The following is a 20,590-nucleotide window of genomic DNA, read 5'->3' as shown; positions in this document are numbered from 1 at the left end:
AAATAGTTTAGATATAGGCTGCTCCTCCCTTAGAGTTTCTTTTTAAGCAGCAAAGCACACAAAATTGAACAAAGTACCATGTGAAGAGGGCCCTGGGGCTTTGAAGTCCTGAACTTTTATCTTGGATGCCCGAGGGCTGGGTTGAGTAAGGCTGTGAAGGAAAAGTGCTCTTGATTTGTTCAGAAGCACTTTCCTCTTTGGTTGTACGTACCTTACTCTCTTCAGCAAATGGAAGAGCTCAGCTGGAGTATTCAAGCATCCCACCTCATTGCTAGCTTTCAAAGGCCATGATAGAACCAAGCACCCAGCCAGCTGCTTCTTCCATGAGCAGAAAGAATTACTACAACAAGTGGGGTGGCGGGGAGAGAATTCCACCCCAATCAAGGCTGAGTTACCTCTTAGCCCCCAAATTGGGCTCTTAGCCCCTCCAAATTGGCTCTTAGCAACAGGGTACAGTTTATGGAACATAATGTGAAGTAATGTTAAAGAGAGAGGAATGCCTTTGTGCATGTGCAGGGTGTCTTTGCCCACCACCACAGCATCACTACAACCTTCACTGCAACCAAGTTATTAAACAAATGCCAGCTCTTCCCATCCCTTCCCCTGCACCCAAATCACCTTCTGAATAAATGAGATTAATCTTGTAGATCAGGAGTGAATTCAAGACGGGTTTGAGCCACAGAGCCATTCATGTTTGAAGTTAAGCTCCCTGTGCTCTTAACAACAGGTGCAGCATTTCCCCGATACGAAAGTGCACTGATGGGGAAGCTCTTCCTGATGAATTTCTGCCTGTTATGCAGCTGATACAGTCACAGAGACCCTTTAATGAAAGGGCTAGGGAAAGATGGCAACTCTGTTGGGGTGGGTCAGAAGTGTGATTTGTGGGGGGCTTGAATGGGGAGGAGGCTGCCCAACCTGCCCCATCTGTTCCCATTTGGAAGTCTCTGGAAAGCACACATCCCTGAGGCATGCTGCTGCTGAAGATGAATGTTTTAGCTTTTACACTAGCACTCAGCCAAAGTGCATTCATGGAGGACAGTCAGTCACAGTCTGTCTGAGTGAAGTCTTTTTCATCTGTCTTCAGGCAATTCCAAAAGGTGTCAATAGCCAGGTGGTAATAGCCAGCCTGTCAATGACTCAATGGAACTAAATACTTAGTGTCAAGGAAACGGAATTCTTTAAGTAATCTCAGACTTCAATGCTGAGAAACCCAACCCAATGAAGGAGACTTGATGGCTACTTTCTCCAAACTTCCCCATCTTCTCCCAAACAAAATATGTGCTGAAAAAACAATACAGTGAATTCAGATCACCCTAACTTGAACCATATGGCTCTTTCCAAATCATTCTGTTGCAAAATGTACATGACTACAAATCTACTGGGTTGAAGACGGTAATTAAACAGAAAATAATTAATACATAGTGCTTCTTTATGCAGTCATCACGGGGAGGGGCCATAGGCACATCTTTGCATACATTAAGTCTCAGTTTCGGTCCCTGACATCTCCAGTTAAAAGGTTGTTTGGTTGCTTGGAACAGAGATCCCAGCCTGGATCCTTAAAGAGCCACTCTCAGAATGGGCAGTGATCTGACTTTGCAGTTTCATATGTTCAAACATACCTTAGATCTTGGACCACAGTGTACTTTGTCCATAGCATCCCAGTGAGCTATAAATGAGTCAGGGTGACCTTTGACTTTTGACACAGATTGTTGTAAAGTTTTTTGGTTAAGTAGACCAGGTGTACATAGTGTCCAGACCAGTTATTGGAATAAATCTCACATTTGTTATGGAGAAAAAAAATGTATTCCTTTTTGGCCATTGTTTTGGAAAGTTAATTGCCATTATCTTCAATATTGAATATGCAGATACCATGTTTTTGTGTCTGCATGTGGTCGAGACTGAGATAATTCAAAGCCTCTTTTCTTTTATCCAGTGGTTGATACTAGCTTGGCTGTGACTGTATATCCTTTGATGCTATAATAACATTTCAAACATATTCCAAAATACAAACCTCATTAAGATGGAGTTACAGCAGCACCAGCATGCATCTCAAGGGAAATGAAACTTTTAAAGAATGAAGGAATTAGCAGCAACATAAAGCTACGAGAGAACAGGAGAATGTGAGCTTAGATAAAACTTCAAAAGATAAAATGCGGCATTTAGTTCCAATGTATACATAGGAACATCAAATGCAGAGGTGGAAATGTAGGTCCTGCATCCAACTTGCCCCACCACCTCTGTTTTAAAAAAGGTGTTCAGAGTATCCATTGTGTTGTGCAGCTTGTAGACTGATTTCAATATTGTATTTTCCTTTTTCCAGATAACTTTGTGGTTGATATCAGCTCTTGTGTGCGTGCCTGTCCCAGCCCCAAGATGGAAGTTGAAGAAAATGGTATTAAGACATGCAAACCATGCACTGATATTTGCCCTAAAGGTAGGCTGTCGTTTATTATAGCTTTCACTATAATGTAGTTAAAACTATAATGTAATGAAACCTAATAGAGTGCAAGCCATAATGTATGCACTTTGCACTATAATGACACAAAGCAGGGTGTAAATTTGAAAATGGAACAAAACCTGGATACAGTGTGGTTCAGTATACAGCAGCCTTCCCCACCTTGGTGCCCTCCAGATGTTTTGGACCACAACTCCCACCACTCCTGACTATTGATCATGGTGGGAGTTGAAGTCCAGAAGGCACCAGGAGAAGGCTGGTATTTTGTTTTGTTTTATTTTTATTTATTAGTAATACTTACATACAGCCTAATATAATAAAATCTCTAAGCGGTTCACATATAAATATTTAAAATCAGATTTAAATGCATGACTAAAAACCATTTCAGCTACAGTAACAATACAAATCACATTTAAAACACACTATTAAAAACAATTCCAACTACAATAAAAATTCAAAACACTACAAGGTAGAGTAAGGTGAAGCAGCATATGCTTAATTGCAATTAATTACAAGCCAGAGAAAGCCCAGGTGAACAAGTGCGTTTTCAGGAGGAGTTTGTTATATGCCACATTTTCTGCCTCCCGAACCTCCCAAACCCAAACAGAAAGCATTTGGGAGTCCCTAATATGGCTCCCATCAACATTCCAGGGCCCAGATATACCACTAATGAAAGACTGGCTTGCTTAATCACAAGTAAATCCACTGTTGAAATGGTGCTAGCTTAATGGACTGACAGTGGATCCACTTTCAAAGCCTTGTTTGTTTCCTGCCCTTGCCATGTCTCCGATTTCTGGGTTATACTCCCAGAAGAGAAATACATGCAGAGGGTGATGAAGATTGGGAGGAGGAATCTGGGAAATTGTTCATTCATTTGAGGTGGAATTTCAAATATCTGGTGAAAAATTATGCATGAGGCCCCTGGACAACTCTTCAGTGTGGGAAAGTTGGCCCTTCAATTTACTTGAATTTTACTTACACCTCTGCAACTGAGGATACTGAGGAAGTGTTTGCATGCTCGATTTATGCAGTACAGCTCCTGAACATACAAGGTGTGATTGGATCAGAGTGCTTGATTCAAACCCTAATAGTGACGGACGTATTGGACAGCCTTTTACAATCTTTAGTTACCTACATCTTGAACTGGTATTTGGAAACGAAAGAGGTAACAAATATTGTTACCCACCTCAAACCGTAGTGAAAGGATGGATAATATATCTTACCACATTTAACAATAATAAAACTATATCTTGATATTCAGACATCCACACAACATTAAGCTGTGAGCTGTCGTGAAAAGAACATGGCTATTTGAGTCTAGTTTGATTCCTTTAGTGGTGAAATAATTTGCCACAGAGGAAAAAACACACACTGCATTGAGGAGGTAAAATAAATGTACAAGCTTTCTCTGGATGCTTTGGATACATAAAAAGAGCTTCTAGTATCATCATGCAGTCAAATGTATCATAATGCGTACTGGTACAGATAATGTCTAATACATAGCTTGAGGACCTTCAAAACATTTTACAGCCATACTTGTTTGACCTTGTTCTCTCTGAGATGGTAAGCCTATGTCTGGGCTGTACCATTTCAGACTGCAAGTAGAGGCTTGCACGAATTGATGCTTCCCATAAAAAAGGCTGTCTGCACAAAAAAGAACAACTATGTTAGTAGGAAAGTTACATATGAAACTATCTTATGTTGATTCAGATCAGCTTGGTCTGTCTACCCCATTATGGTCTATTCCATGGGTCTCCAACCTTTTTGTGTTATTATTACTGTATTTAAACATCAGCCCAAACTTCTATCACTGCTGCTATAACTACCAGTTTCTCAAAACACACATTCATGTGTTCAGGACACAGGCATTCATTCATTTCTTATCACTGCTTTATCAGTTACCTTATAAGTATCTCCTAGCATACTCTGCTTTTAGGTACTTAAAATAGTTCAAGAGTTAAATATGTAGGACTCAAAGGGGAGTTTCTAAAATTATAATTTCATTTGAAATTGAACATTATAATTTCATTTGAAGATCTAACAGCAAGATTTGTGTCATACTTCAGTGAAATATATGGCTTTAGAGGCCTGTGAACAAAACTTTAGCTGATGATTTCACATCAGCTTGTAAAATTTAGGCACAGCTTTCTCCTTGCTTTCCCATCACACAGTTCCCTTTCCTGTCTTGTTCCTTTCTCTCACCCCCACCAGCATTCACTGTCTCCCTGCTCTTAGTTAGGCCATGTACGAGCGGTTTCCCAGCCAACTTCCTCATATCTTCTCAGCTCCCCTTCATCATGCCCATTAACAACACTATACATGTAACCGTCTGTCCATAGAAGTTTAGGAGAGGTTTCAAACTTTCATTCCATCCAAAGGAACTTCCATTTGAGCTGTAGCTGAACTGACTGACAACATTCTGTGACTGATCCTTATTCTCATCCTGGTCTCCCCAGTCTCAGTCTGATTCCAGGAAACATGGATTTTTTTTTCCTGATTAATTACGAATCAGTCTGCACTGTCATGCACTCAGTGTCATAAAAGAATCCAAATATGTGAATGTATATGTTTTTAAAAGTTATTTATTTTTACAGCATGTGATGGCATAGGTACAGGAAGTTTGATGTATGCTCAAACTGTAGACTCCAGTAACATTGACAAATTTGTCAACTGCACCAAGATCAACGGGAACCTGATCTTCCTTGTCACTGGGATACATGGGTAAGTGCAAAGAATTATGACATACAGCACCTAAGTCAAAGACCTGTTCAGATTGTGCAACTTTTTCGTCAGTCAGTGTTGGGATGAAACATCAGGCCTGCACTGCTTCTCCTAAGAAGTGATGCAATTCTAGTTTGGGAATAAACCATGTAATGAGCTCATTCCAGTGCAGCCCAGATTGTCTAATGTTATTAGAGCATGGAAGGGGTAAATGGGCTCCTACATCACAAGGGTAACATCAAAAGGGGCCCTTGGATTCCCAAACTGTGGGATTGAAATCCAGGTCCTGTACACCATTATCATGGCTTTTGAAGTTCTGGCTATGGGGTTTGAGAAACTTGATCAAGACTGCTAAGACTTTCTGAGTCCATTTTGAAAGGATCAATGTTGCTGGGAGACATCTATTGACCAGTCTCAGAGAAGACAAGCAGACACACATAGGGGCTTGTGGAAGGGAGACAGGGACTTCCATAGCTTATTACTTGAGTGAAAGTCTTGCCTTCCCCATGCACTAAGCCTTTAAAAGTGGTGTATCAAAGTAAGCTCCATGTGTTTTATTTCTCTGCCGCTTCGCCCTGACCTATCAACAAGGGATGCTTATGAAATTTTCCCCATGCAAATTTCTTTCCAGAAGTTGAGTTTCCAAATGACCAAGTTCTAAGGGCAGAATCCAACAGATCGCTTACGCCCCCACTGATCCTCTTCCACTGATTCTGTTGCACAAGCAGGACACACCACTTATGCAAGGGAGATTTTAATGCTTCCTAGAGGAAGTCCCCAAACGAGTGGAAACATTTCTGGAAGGAGGCAAATCGGTGGAGCTCACATCCCTTATGTGAGCTCTGCCAACATGCCTCCTTCCAGAAATGAGTGTTTTTATCATTTCAGGTTGCCCCAAAGCACTAATTAACATTGTGAAAGTGGTGAGGGTGGGATTGGCAGGGCGTAAGAGAATCAGTGGGGCTGTAAGCACCACCCCATTGGATTCTGCCCAATGCTTTCAGAGCAGCACCCCATTAATAATCTGCTATTCTTCTGTGCTGTTTTTGGATGGGCTTTGTACATGTGCATTTTGCTGCAGTTTTCAGTTCATGTTGTTTTCGTCATCTTATGATCTTACACCTTACCAATGTACATCAGTGTGTTGGTGCACATGTGTGCATTGATTAAGTGAATGTGCAAAAAGGAATCCTGATGTGATCATGTCAAGATTCCTTTTTGTGCTGATTTTAATCAATGTGCATGTGCACCGGGGCACATCAGTAACCCTTAAGAAGAAGAAAAATATGCAAACTGGAAACTGCAGCCAACTGCACATATGTCAACTCTGAAATTAATGTTAGGAACTGGCTGAGTTAAATTGGGAGGCAGATAGGTGGAACATATGGCAGAGCCAACCCACAAAATAATAGTAACACTCCTGGTATGTGCATTACTATTATGCCCAAGATATTAAAATCCCTCAGCCTCCTGAAAGAAAAAATCCTAAGTACCGTTATTCCTAATGTACTGTCAGCATTGCATTAAAGTAATATTTTGAAGCCATATGTCTTAGCTACTTCAAACAAGGGAAAACATAAAATTAATTACATTTGTTTGGCCTTTCAAAAACATTAAGTGTTACTAAGTATATTTGCTGTCTTGAAGCTATAAGGAAAGTTCATTCATCACACAGTATAATTAAACTGAGCATTACAAACATTTGACAATATCGATACGAATGAAATATATATATTTATCATTCACAATATGAATTTCGAGTATTTGAATAAAAACTTAGGTTCAGGTTGAATTCTGTTATTTAACATTTAAATAATTGGGGAGCAGGTTGCATGTTAATATTAAGGGAAAACAGTGGCAGATATTAAAATACCAAAATATTTTAAAAACTTAAAATATATTCACACTCATTAAAGGTGCAATCCTATGCATGTTTTTAGACAAAAAAACGGGGTACAGCTTCCAGCATTCCCCAGCCAGCATGGCTGGCTGGAGAATGCTGGGAGCTGTAGGCCTTTTTTCTGTCTAAACATGTGTAGGATTGCACCTTTAATGGAAGACAGTATTGGACATTGAACATAAGACAGACACTGTCTTATACCTGGCCAAATGGTTTGTCTGCCTAGCCCAGTATTGTCTACTCTGAGGTTTTTCACATCTATATAATGTACCAGAAAGAACTTGAATGGCATGCTACCATTTTTTTTCTTATACTGTTTAGTAAAAAGAGTCTTCTCCATAAGCTACTGATTCATTTGTTGGGCACTGAATTTACCTCAAGACTGCAGGACTACATCTAACCCAAAGGAAATGTGCAAATATCTGTCATCAACATTAAAAGTATCTATGTACATGGACAAGGGAATTCATATCAGGTGGGGAACCTCAGGCCCCTTAGGCCAAATTCAGTTCTCCTGTGATCCCAATCTGACCCTCCAGGATTCCTGAGACTGCCACAACCCCTGGGGATGTAATGCAGGAATAAGTCCTACTTTGCAGTTTCCCTGCAATTACCTTAAAAGATATAATGTTCACTGATGATGTAATAAGATATCACTTGTGTTTGTGTTAATCGCTGGCTATCAGTAAAGACACCACTCTAAAGCATAATGCTCATCATAATTTAGAACCCAAACCATGGTTTGAGCTTCCAAAACATACAGGCTAACCATGGTTTTAGGTAAGAATTTACCATTCCCTACCTTTATTGTTTTAGCCTTGTGATACGTTCCATGGGGTTTTCTTGGCAAGAATACTGGAGTGGGTTGCCATTTCCTTCTCCAGTGGACCACATTTTGTCCTAACTCTCTGCCATGACCTGTCCGTCTTGGGTGGCCCTGCACGGCATAGGTTATGGCTTCACTGAGTTACGCAAGCCCCTTCGCCACAACAAGGCAGTGATCCATGAAGGTGATGCTCAAAATCCTACAAGCTAGGCTTCAGCAGTAGGCGAACCAAGAAGTACCGGAAGTACAAGCTGGGTTTCGAAGAGGCAGAGGAACTAGAGAGCAAATCGCCAACATTCGCTGCATCATGGAGAAAGCAAGAGAATTCCAGAAAAACGTCTATTTCTGCTTCATTGACTACGCTAAGGCCTTTGATTGTGTGGATCACAACAAACTCTGGCAAATTCTTAAAGTGATGGGAGTACCAGACCACCTTACCTGTCTCCTGAGAAACCTGTACGAGGGACAAGAAGCAACAGTAAGAACCAGACATGGAACAACTGAGTGGTTCAAAATTGGGAAAGGAGTACGACAGGGCTGCATATTGTCACCCTGCTTATTTAACTTATATGCAGAGTACATCATGAGAAATGCCGGGTTGGATGAATCACAGGTCGGAATTAAGATTGCTGGGAGAATTATCAACAACCTCTGATATGCAGACGATACCACCCTAATGGCAGAAAGCGAAGAGGATCTAAAGAGCCTCTTGTTGAGGGTGAAAGACGAGAGTGCAAAAGCTGGTTTGAAACTCAACATTAAAAAAACTAAGATCATGGCATCTGGCCCTATCACTTCCTGGCATATAGAAGGGGAAGAAATGGAAGCAGTGACAGATTTTACTTTCTTGGGCTCCAAGATCACTGCAGGCGGTGACTGTAGCCATTAAATTAAAAGACACTTGCTCCTTGGGAGGAAAGCTATGGCAAACCTAGCCAGCATAGTAAGAAGCAGAGACATCACCTTGCCGACAAAGGTCCGTCTAATCAAAGCTATGGTTTTCCCAGTAGGAATGTATGGCTGTGAGAGCTGGACTATAAGGAAGGCTGAGCGCCGAAGAATGGATGCTTTCAAACTATGGTGCTGGAGAAGACTCTTACAAGTCCCCTGGACTGCAAGGAGGTCAAATCAGTCAATCCTAAAGGAAATCAACCCTGAGTGCTCATTGGAAGGACAGATACTGAAGCTGAAGCTCAAATATTTTGGCCACCTAATGCAAAGAGAAAACTCTCTGGAAAAGACCGTGATGCTGGGAAAGACTGAAGGCAAAAGGAGAAGGGGACGGCAGAGGCTGAGATGGCTAGATAGCATCACCGATGCAATGAATATGAACTTGAGCACGCTCCGGGAGAGAGCACAGGACAGGAAGGCCTGGTGTGCTATGGTCCATGGGGTCACGAAGAGTCGGACACGACTGAACGACTGAACAACAACAACAACAACCACCTTTATTGTTCTATGGCAGGGGTGAGGGACCTGTGTCCCTCCAGACATTGTTAGACTACAGTTCCCTTCATCCTTGACCATTGGCCATGCTAACTAGGGGTCATGGTACTTACAGTCCAACAATATCTGGAGGACCACAGGTTCTTCACTCCTGTTCTATCCATCCTCTGTGCCCTGTGTTCCACTCCTTCTTGATTTCAGTTTAACTAGGAGAATTTGTAAACTTATTTCTGGAAGTGGAGCTTGCATAGTTCACCCTAACATTCAGTTCCTTTAGTTCATGTGTATATTTTCCCTGTTAATGTTACCAATGCACGGATGTACATATTGATAAAAGAGCAATCTTCATGTGTATCAAGATGATACACATGACTGTAACAAGAGTCTTTTGTTGTTGCATATTATTGATGCACACAGGAGCTCCTGCACATTGGTAAAACACCATTAAAACAAGGGAATCTCGATTCAACCATACATACAATCACTTCAAAATTGCTTTGTTGGGATTTTTTATCAGTGCACTCATGGGCACTGGTATCGTAGAGGAGTAAAAAGACATGGGGGGGGGGACCCTGAAAGTGGCAGCAAACTACTTGTGCATGGTGATTTGTATAAAATTTTGAAATTTAAAAAAACCCTGAACAATACAGGATTGATCATACATCGGTTCTTCTTCAGAAACAAGAACAAGTAATATGGAACTCCAAATCCACGGAGAAATTCAGATGAGTAGAATTTGAGAAGCCCTAAACCAGGAGTGGGCAACTTGTGGCCCTCCAGATGTTTTGGCATACGACTCCCATCACCCTTGACCATAGACTATGTTGGCTTGGGCTGATAGGAATTGTAGGCCAAAACCTCTGGAGGGCCACAAGTTGCCCACCTTTGCCCTACTCCCTTTGCTTAAGTCTACTTATCTACCTTCATTTCCCATCTGCTCAGAACACCACACACATTTCGATGGTACAGCACCCTCCGAGACAGAGCAACAACCTTAACTATAACTTGTTAATTCACATATCACACCAAACCACAGTTAGCACAAACCATAGTTTGTAATCCCACTTCAAACCATGGTTTCTCTGTCTGGCTTGCTGATTGATTGGAAATCAGGACTTGTGGACTGGTGAGCCATGATTTGAGCTCCTGGTGAATAAATGCACACTTTAGACTTTCCATGCCTCACTTCAAAGCATTTTTTTCCTTTCAGATGGCAATCCTTTCTCAACAGCATCACACTGAGCAAAAAGGAAAATTAAAGACTGTAATCCTATGTGAAACTGGTTGCATGAAACAGATTGTAGGCCATGACAGGGCAGGCCTAAACCACAAGAATTAAGTGTATAATATTTGGTCAATCCTTTGGGCTTTCTGTGAATATTGGATTTCCCTCCTGCTAACCTCACTGAAAAACCTGGAAATGACCCCCATTTTGCTGCTACATTTTTGAGTCTTTTAAGACTCGTTTCTAAGACATCTTGCTTAATTAGTCTCCTATGTTTGTTCTTGACATCTGAAGGGCACACAACACAAGGAGGCGCCTACAATGTGCTCCTCACCCTCTCTTGCATGCGTTAATATTTGTTTTATGATCAAAGAATTGCACAAGAAAATTCAGTCTGCCTCTAAAAGCCCTAGAGGAAAAAAACCATACGTATTTTAATACTGTTCTTGTGAAGGCAGGCATCAGAGTGTTAGATGATTCTTTTGGGGGGGGGGGTTATACCTAGACACTTTTTCCAGGATGCTTTTGACTGTCTTTTTGTTTTCAATGCATGTTGAAGGCATCTTAGGATTCTTGAACTGATCAACATAGGAGTCTTTGGCTGTTCACATTGGTTGTGCCAAATAAATCCAAATCCTGCTGAAAGGAAGCCCAGGTTCTGCTCTCAAAATAAATCATGCACTATTCAATAAGACTGACAGTTGTATAGTGTAGTAGCTAAGAGTTTGCATTGTGTGGTAGGAAGTAAGGATGCTTATTTAAATTCCCGCCGAGCAAATTTCTCCCTGGATGTTGGGGTTCCAGATTACCTGATCTTTCCAGATTGGCACTGATGTATTAGTAGTCCACCATTCTTCCATTGTTGATTTTCATATTTTGTTCTAGTGATGGTTCTCCTCAAATTGGCTTGGAAAATAAGCCAAGCTTTTCCCTCTCAAGGCAGGAAATAGCCTGATTTCTTCCAAGTCAACTGGAGTCAAATTGGAGCTGCCAAGCCCTACTCACAAGCTTTCTTCCCTGTCTCTCCCCTTCCCATCCACCTCTGAGTCTCCTTCCCTGTCCCTCACTTCCACCTTGAGTGGAAGGTGCCTCACTCCCTCATCCACTACCCACTTGCTCAGCTAGCAATGGGAGGGAGGGCAGGAAGTCATTCTCTCTCCTCCCCTCTGCAATATTTGCTACTTCTACAGTAGTGAGCCAGGTGCAAGCACCACTGAGAAAACTGCATTTCCCAGGCCTCTTGGCACCTGGCTTTTATAGCAGAACCTATGTGAAGGTGGGACAGAGACCTCCCTCCCACTGTCAGCTGAGGAGCAGCATGGTGAGCTGGTTGGAGTGGGATTGGACTCTCACGGTTGGGGGTGGGGAGGCTGGTTGGTTGGAGACATGTGGGAGGAAAAATGTAAAGCTAAGCCTGGTAACAACTCAGGGGGTTCTAATGTTTGTGTCTTATTTAAAGCCAAGCATTATAATTCACCAATATTTGAATTCTAAGCCAAAGAATTCCAAACCTTGGTAATGTCTCTATTTTGTTCAGACTGCTATATATGCACAGTCTGCAACAATTTTCCGTTTACATCTTTCTTTCTTTTTACAAGTTACCAATGCACACTACCAAATATGTGCATTATTCAAACCAAAGCACAAAAAGAATATTGTTGTGATTGTGTGATCACATCAGTATTCCTTTTTGCACTGATAGGATCAGTGCACTGGTGCGCGTGTGTGCCAGTGTGCATTTACTGGTTTTGACAGGTATTTAAATATGAATTAAATACTCCATTAAATACTCCATTTAAATATTAATATACAGAATGACAGGCTGTTTTCAATGGATTGCAAAAAGATGCTCCCTTGAATTAGCTGAATTTTATCTAAGCAGAAATATTTTACGTGTGTGTTTTGCCCCCTGGCATGATATGTGAGAAGTACATTTTACAGATTCAAAATATAAAATAAATGGAATAATCATGAAAACAAGTTCTGGCTTTCTGAATAAAGTTGGTGTCTTGTCTTGTTTATCACATCTAAAAGGTAGAAACATTGGCAGAAATATCAGTAATACCAGTCCAAGAACAGCATGCGTTATGCCTAGATTGCACTGCATTTGATGTAGAAATGTCATTGAGATATGAGATGAACATTTTGACCCCATAATACATTCTAATCTGAGCTGGAGAAAAAGTCAGGTTCTTCCCACTTCCTTCCCAATCCTCTCCTTCCCTTCCTTCCTCTTACACAATTGTTGAAGTCCCCTATCCTCTTTCCTCCCACCACTTACATGACTGCTACTGCTCTGGTAGCGGTGAGCAGGAGGGAAGAAAGAAGAGATGGAGGGTGCCCCTACCCCATACACTAGGCTCAAGTAAACATGGGAAGTGTAGTATTCCAAAGGGCTACTGACCTATTCAATAGCCCTTTGGAAAAACCACATTTCAGGTATACCTGTAGTGGGCTGGGGGAGAAACTTCCTGCTGCTGCCACCAGAACCAGAAGCCAAGTAAGCCAGTGGGATGGGGTCTGGAGGTTTGCAAATGGAATCTCATGGCAGGTAGACATTGAACCCTAATGTAGCCTTAATTGACGGTGCAGTGGGATCCATATTAATTTAAATTGGCTTGGAATAAGCTGAGATACTTTCTGGGTTGGGGTGGGGGGATAACTTGGCTTATTCCAAGCCAATCTGAAATTAGCCTGGGCAAGCTCACACATCTTTGATTCTGTGAACAATCTTTTGCCTTTCCTCATTGTACCTTTGCATTTAGAACAGTTCATTCTAAAGCCATCTATGAAGAGGCTGTATGGGAAGAAATTGGCTAAGGGTCAGCAGGGAAAGTCTTATTTGTTTATTTATTTATTTAGAATTATTTTTAGAATCCTCTCAAGGCCATGTACAGGATAAAGAACACCATACACAAGTATACAAATAGGCAATAAGAAATATACAATAGAACACTGAACAGATTACTACCAGATAATTGACCAAAGAGCATTTTTCCCTTTCTATAAGCAGCCAGAGGAGGATGGGAGTTACTTACACTTTAAGCTTTAATAGCACCCTCCTGAGCAACCTCTTCCTGACTAGGGAAGTTAAACCTGGTTTTCTACACATGAGACATGGTGTAAATCCTTCAGTCTGATTTCATATTCAGATCATGACAATGTGCCATTATTATTTTACAGGGACCCCTATCACACAATTGAAGCAATTGACCCGCAGAATTTAAATGTCTTCCAAACAGTGAGAGAGATAACAGGTAACCTACAACTGTGATACTCCATAAATTAAACTCTTTACTTATTTTATGGTTTCCATTAAAAAAAAAAAAGCATGAATGCGAGGTATCATTTTGGCTAAGAGCATGAGCAAGACGTTTTGTCACAGCCATGAATTCCCTAGGTGGTCTTAGACAAGCTACCATGACCCCGCCCGTTCTTCTACATAGGGATAATGCCTTATGGGGTTTCCATAATGGTTACTGAGATGATTATGTGAAGTGGTTTAAACATTTTAAATCACCATATAATTGCATAATATTAGTAACAGCAGTAGTAGTAATATGCTAATATATGTGCCAAAAGCCTGGGGCACCAACAGAGGCGGGGGAGGGATTGCTGAATAAACATAAAACCAAATAGTACAAAAAGTATTCTTCTAGCAGATGATGGTGTGTCATGATTTTCTAGACAAGCATCTCTGTGGAGGTTCAGCCAGTTGCTAAGGGAGCTATCAGTACCTTCCAGGCCCTTCTTAGCTGTCCCCTGCCCCTACCCCATTTTATTTGCATGTATTTATTTAACTGGCCCTAGTGACACATTGCCAACCTACCCTATCATTCCATTGCTAGAATGGCACAAAAGTAGGACTTGAACCCTCGTTTTCCACCTCTGGTGTTTCCCAGGACAAATCTATGCTTACGAATACAGTTTTTGCAGCTGTTTTTCTCCTTTCCTCTGCCCCTCCTCTCCTCTAGTGTTTGGAATCAAGACAAGCTATAGCCATTATAGAAGTTCTGTTTCATTAAGAGGGAGGAGAGAACTCCAATTCCAGTGGATTAGCCATCTTCTTTTGGTGCAGCAAAAATAACAAATAAGATTGTGGCGCCTTGCAGACTATTGGCTAACCTTCTGCCATTCATCATCATGGGGGGAAAATACAATCCTGGGCACCTTAAAGACACACAGAGCACCGTAAATGGACTGTGCAGGAAGTGACGAGGTGGATGATCCACCAGCGAGGGGGTATATAAGTTTCTGCTGAGGGAAATTAACTATAACCACTCCAGATGAGTATAATTAAGGGCCCTGATCCTAGGGATTCTTAGGGGAATGAAGGAGCTTTGGATACAGCAGATCCAAGGCCACCTCCATCCAACCCCTGCCCCAGCCCTGTTTGGAGCCTATCACTACATCTACACCCATGGAACTGGGACCTCCAGGGTGGACGTGCCCCACTGCTGGCGCGGCCCTTTTTAGCTCTGATGCTGTCTAGCTCCCTCCAGCCAGTGGATCTGGGGGTTAGGATTACTCTCTGACAGATATCTTGTGTCTTAAACTTTCATAAGCTGCAACCCGCTTTGTCAATGCGATATGTAGCAGGGGTTTACATTGGAATCAGACAAATCCTGAATTTTGACAGTTTGCGGATTCCTCTAAAGCAAAGCCAGGGTCACCTTGAAGTGAATTTGGGTCCACTGGAAGCTTCAGGAGCAATTTGGAGATTCAGAGGGTCATGGAGACACAGGCAGCGGGTTGGATCTGCTTCCTGTGGATGGAAGGGCTCTGCTCATGGAAGGTGCCTCCCCCCGATTTTTTAGGATTCCTCCCTCCCCCATCACACCACAGCTCATTCAACAAATACTACAAATACTCTATTTAGTATTGTCAGGGGGCTGGAGGAAGGGGTGCAGAAATGCACCTCTGTCAGCCCAGTTGCACATCCATAAATCTGGATCCAACCCAGTGAGTCTACAAAAATTGATACATTTTCCTCCAAACTCTCCATATAACCAAAAATCCCATGGTGAGAAGAGGGAGAGGAGGAGCTGTAGTTTTGTGATGGGCAGTTCTAGCCTCTAACCAGTGCATAATTTATTTTGCCAGGCTCTCCTTTTTCCTTCTAATCACAGTGCTTTTGGGATGGACATACAAGGATAGGAACTTAACAGAGACAGTTCTTGTGTTTTCATTGCATTTTGTGCCTGGGCGTCTGTAGCAGCAGAAGCAGCAGCAGCATCTCTTAGGGCTTCCAAGAATTACTTGTGAGCCAGCACGAAATGGGAGAGGCCTGTACCCTCTGCTCCCTGTTCAATTGGTGACTGCTGCCGATACCAACTTCCCACAACCTATGTCAAATTCCCCCAGCACTTTCTCTCTGGCTCCCTGTATTTATAGATTTGTTTGTTTATTACATTTATATCCCACCTTTCTTCCATCATGGAACTCAAGGTGGTTATGTGGGGTTCCCAGGTGGTCTCCCAGCCAGGTACTGACCAGACCCAGACCTGCTTAGCTTCACCAAGGTGGCTGCCTCAAGGGCTTTCAGATCAAGGCAGCCATAACTGTTTTAGATCCCTTACATAGTAACAAAGCTATGCTTCTGTCCTACTCAGTTACATTACCTTACATCACAAAAGTCCCTCAAAGGATATAAATGTTACAAAACACAAACAAATAGGTGAAAATACAGTATTCCTTCACAGGGTTTTACGAGAAAGTAGAGTTCTATGATTGCACCATGCACTAACACTGTGTGTGTGTGTGTGTGTGTGTATGTAAAACACAGTCATACAACAAACAACACAATTAATTGCCCACAAAAGAGGAAAGGGGAATCCCTTTTAAAAAAAACCCAAACATTAAAGGCTCCCCTTGGCCCTTGCACTATTTAATGTGCACAAGACCTATAGTGTACCCTTCCATATATTTTCTCAATAAAGTGTCATCCATCCATTCAATCAAGGATGAAACACGTTTAGCGTCTGTGACTTTGTGCTGTCAACGAAGCATAAACAAAACAAAATTTAAAACTGTTTTACATTCATCATAACTACTATTGTTCTGAAAGCGTAAATCTTACTTAGGGGCACCTCTACAATGTATGCATTCAAACTGCACACAAAACCATAGTGGAGAAGCAAATCCCCCTTTAATCTTTCCTCAAATCAACTTTAAAAGGGTCTAGCACAAAACTCCAAGAACCTATCCTTCTAAAATTTTGCAGATTTCTTTCCTGGAGTATGTTGTTTTCATACAAATTGCCCACCAAAACACTGAGGAGTAAGTGAATTTCTTTTTTAAAATCCCCAAACTGTAAAGGCTGCTCTTGCACAAGCCCCAGTGTGCCTCTCTGTCTGAAATTTAACAGGCTCCATCTCCTTAGAAGGGGATACTTGAACATGTTATCTAACTATGCCAAGAAATAAAATAGTTCCCCTTTTAGAAATATCAGGGATAGTTGCCCTTTCTGAGGGAATCAAGCCTGCCAAATTTCAGAACAATAGCTGCAGGTGGTTTTGTGCAAGAGCAGTCTTGATATTTTGAGGGTATTAAAAAAAGAGGATGCATGTTCCACCAAGTTGCCCTATGTTCCTTGTGCACCATTCTTCTGAAAATGACAAGACAGCATAGAAGTGGCCCCAATAAGAAACCTGCAAAGTTTCATAAGGATAGTTGCAGTGGCTTGTGTGGAAGTGGAGTCCTAAGATTTGGGTGGGGAGTGGTTCATTTTTCCTTCCCTCACCTCATGGTTTTGGGGCAATGTTATGAAAATGGCACACATCATAGAGCTGTCCCTGGGCACAAAACCTGCAACATAGAAGGATAGGTGCAGCAGGGACTAGGGAGTTATGATGATTAAAAACAAGTTTAAGGCATTTTTCATAGTGAAGCCTGGTAGTGTTGGATGAATGACCACCTCACAATGCCATCCTTGCCTTCCCCCAAAGCACAGTGATTGGACAGCCCCTGGTAAAATGTGCCCCATGATAAGAAGGTGGACATGTCAGCCAATCAACCCCACTCCCTCCCTATCCCCCAGCATTTACAGAAATGAAAGTAAGGATGCTATTTTTGGAGACGTGCTGTCTGCCTTTAGAAAGTGGAATTGTCAGTGAAGCCTGATGCAGGGTCCAGCTTCAGTTCTGGTCACCCTTCACCTCAGGAAGCACCAGAAAAGGTTGAAAGTGGCCTGATTTGGCTTGGGCTGAATTTGATGCACATCCCTATTTATTGGTCTTTAGAGTGCCCAGGACCTTTGACACTCTTTTCCCCCCTTAAATGGCTGCCTCTCCTATTGAGTTTTCCTCTGTGAACAAACATCATATAGTGTGGACAAATGTTTATTTGGCTGGAAGTTTGCAAACTAGGCAGCCAATGTACACCTCCTGCTCTTAGGGATTGCTTTTCCACAGTCAGATTTCAGGTGTGTTTTCACGCTGTGACTGCAGCGAGGACATTCTCTAACACCTCTGGTTTCATCCCCCTTAGGGTTCCTGAATATACAATCATGGCCTGAAAACATGACAGATTTCAGTGTGTTTTCTAACCTGCTTACCATAGGTGGAAGAGCATTATACAGGTAGGATATGCTTTTTTATTTTTATTTATTTATTTAAAAATTTGGTCACAGAGCTGGTCCTTTAACATTAGGACCTGGTTTTAGGAATGTCCGTCACTGCGAAAAATCTGGTTCTTTTTTTGGCTCAAAAGAGTTCTGCAGTGTGCCCGCCAACTCAGTTTGCATTTGTGGGCCGAGACGCGGGTTTCCCCCCGAATTCCAGCAACCTTTGGCATATCTTTTTTGTGTCGGGCTGTAATTTGTATAAATAGAGATTTCAACAACTTGCTGCAGCAGTTTGTGCAAATTATGGCTGAATTTTGCACAGATCTGCATAAAAATTCAGTCCTAATTTGTGCAAATTAAAAAACAGAAAATCCATGAACTGGCCTCACTGCAGACCAAGTCAGGCTCTGCAGTGGAAAACAGGCTAAAGTTTGGGGGGCTGAACCAACCCCTTCCCCAACAGATTCCTCCAACATCCCTACCTGGATTATTCCTCTGTCCTCCTGAGAAAGAAATACACATGCAAATACATATACACAAATATAAGTCTTCCCTTGGCCTTGACCCAGTATCTTTCCCTTATCTATCCCACCTGCACTGTTGCCACTAACCTTCTTCACTAGCAGCTTCAACTGTGCTAGTGATTAATGAAAATTGGTTGTATAGTTTTAATGGTTTTTATTTTGTAGCCACCTTGGGAGCAGTAAAGCTGAAGGGTGGCACAGACATTTCTTAATAAAAAACAAATGCTGCTGCTACTGCTGAAGTTTGGAAAAATGGAGGGAGGCGCTTGTAATGGAGGACTGAAGAGCTTGCTCCCACAATGCCCATTATGAGCTGAGCACAGAACTGCACTAAAGTTTAGGCTCAGCTTTGAATGGGCTCATTGCCAGTCTCCTCTCCCCAACACTTTCCCAAGCAAATCTATCCTGGTGATGGACCCATCTAGGCTTGGATCCTTCTGGGCATGCTTGGGAATGTTCATGGATGCATGGAAATGGTACTTTCCAATGGTACCAGGCCTAATTCATTGAAGCAGGACCATCTCTGTGAACAAAGTTTTGTTATAAAGGTATTCTTCTGACATATGCCAACACTTCAAGCTTTTTCACTAAACTTGGGGGGGGGGGAATGTGAGGGGGCACTTTTTTCTGAGATCTCCAAAATATTAATTACAAAGCTAGTCTCTGAGAAAATATTGTACATGGTTCATGAATGGGTTGACTCTGCTTCTTCAGAAATAGCAGGGGGAGTTTGGAAAGCTGTTTAGAATGTATTCCATAATAGCCAGTTCATTAATAACAACAAAATATTCATGTTCCTGTTGCATTTTGGATCAATAATATTTTAGGTTGTGTAATAATAATATGTTCAGTTTTGTCTTGCCGATTTTATTTAATCATGTTTTATGTCAATTTTTTATGGCTCGTGGCTGAACAAAACACATTTCAGTTCACTCAAGTGCATAATACTGGATTTCATCCAATACTATCTGAGTAGAAGAGTGTGAGTGGTTGTGTTGTTCTGTAAACTGTTGCATAAATGTTGGTGGAAGAAATTCTGCAATAGAGACAGGCAACCTTATATTTAATTGCAAAGGCCCATGAACTCTGTCAGACCCTCCTCAAATCTTAGAGTCTTGAAAGCTACAGTGCTTTGGACAACTATCCTGAAAACAGTTGACTTAGAAGATGTGGTTTGCAAGGGTGAACCAAGACAATTCAGGATTCGGCTATGCACTACAATTAGACCGGAGGGGGATTTGCAAAATAGTTTATGCAAGATGTGCTGCAACATCTTACAATAACAGAATTACCACTTTGGATTTGAGCATGCTTTTCTTGCCAACTCTCTTACGTGAGGATGAAAAAAGGTCTTCTGCTAGTAAAAGAGGTTTTGTGCCAGCAGGGAGACACCACTGGATGCAAACCATTGCTTTGAATACTGTCAGTCAGTCCGTCAGTCAGTCACAATATGTACTAACTCTGTAATGTATTGTTTGGTACTCCAATTCCATAATGAGCTAAGATCTTTCCATGTTGCAGCTAATTTTGTCTTTAGTCATTGTCATTGGTTGCTCTGGTATTGATTGATTTTTGTGTCTTGGGATGTAAAGTAATATGAAATGCCAGGTAGAATGCTGAAATGTTTGTACTGATATTACAGGATATGAGACTTGTAAGTGCTTACATGATCCATTTTTTTAATTTTTCAAACATATTCTGATATGAAAGCTGATGTGGAGGAAGAGTTGCTGTAGGGAGAGAAAACACCAAAACAGAAGGGGCATGAAACAGTAGATCAGTGTAATGTATACCATGGCCCATGGAACAAAAAGCAGTTAATCAGTCATGAGATTCTGCTGATGTTGTAAGCAATGGTTCAAACAGATTATAAATAGCTGGGGGAAACCTTGAGATTTGAATTACAATCTTGTGCTGCCTTTTGTGGTA

General features: G+C 41.6%; 1 protein-coding gene across 1 annotated transcript in view; it reads left to right on the top strand.

Moving 5' to 3' along the window:
- ERBB4 (erb-b2 receptor tyrosine kinase 4) overlaps positions 1-20,590 on the top strand; it is a 719,874-nt gene that overhangs the window by 444,934 nt on the left and 254,350 nt on the right. Inside the window, exons 8-11 of the mRNA XM_084807761.1 lie at positions 2,321-2,434; positions 5,050-5,176; positions 13,757-13,830; positions 18,062-18,152. Of these exons, the coding sequence (XP_084663887.1) occupies positions 2,321-2,434; positions 5,050-5,176; positions 13,757-13,830; positions 18,062-18,152 (406 nt within the window). The remainder of the gene's footprint in view (positions 1-2,320; positions 2,435-5,049; positions 5,177-13,756; positions 13,831-18,061; positions 18,153-20,590) is intronic.

This window comes from Heloderma suspectum, chromosome 1 (genome assembly GCF_057233095.1).
Source record: "Heloderma suspectum isolate Gila_16-S chromosome 1, 16-S_ref, whole genome shotgun sequence".
Classification (NCBI taxonomy): domain Eukaryota; kingdom Metazoa; phylum Chordata; class Lepidosauria; order Squamata; family Helodermatidae; genus Heloderma; species Heloderma suspectum.
Note: the sequence above shows the minus strand (reverse complement) of the source record. Positions and strands in the feature narration are given on the sequence as shown.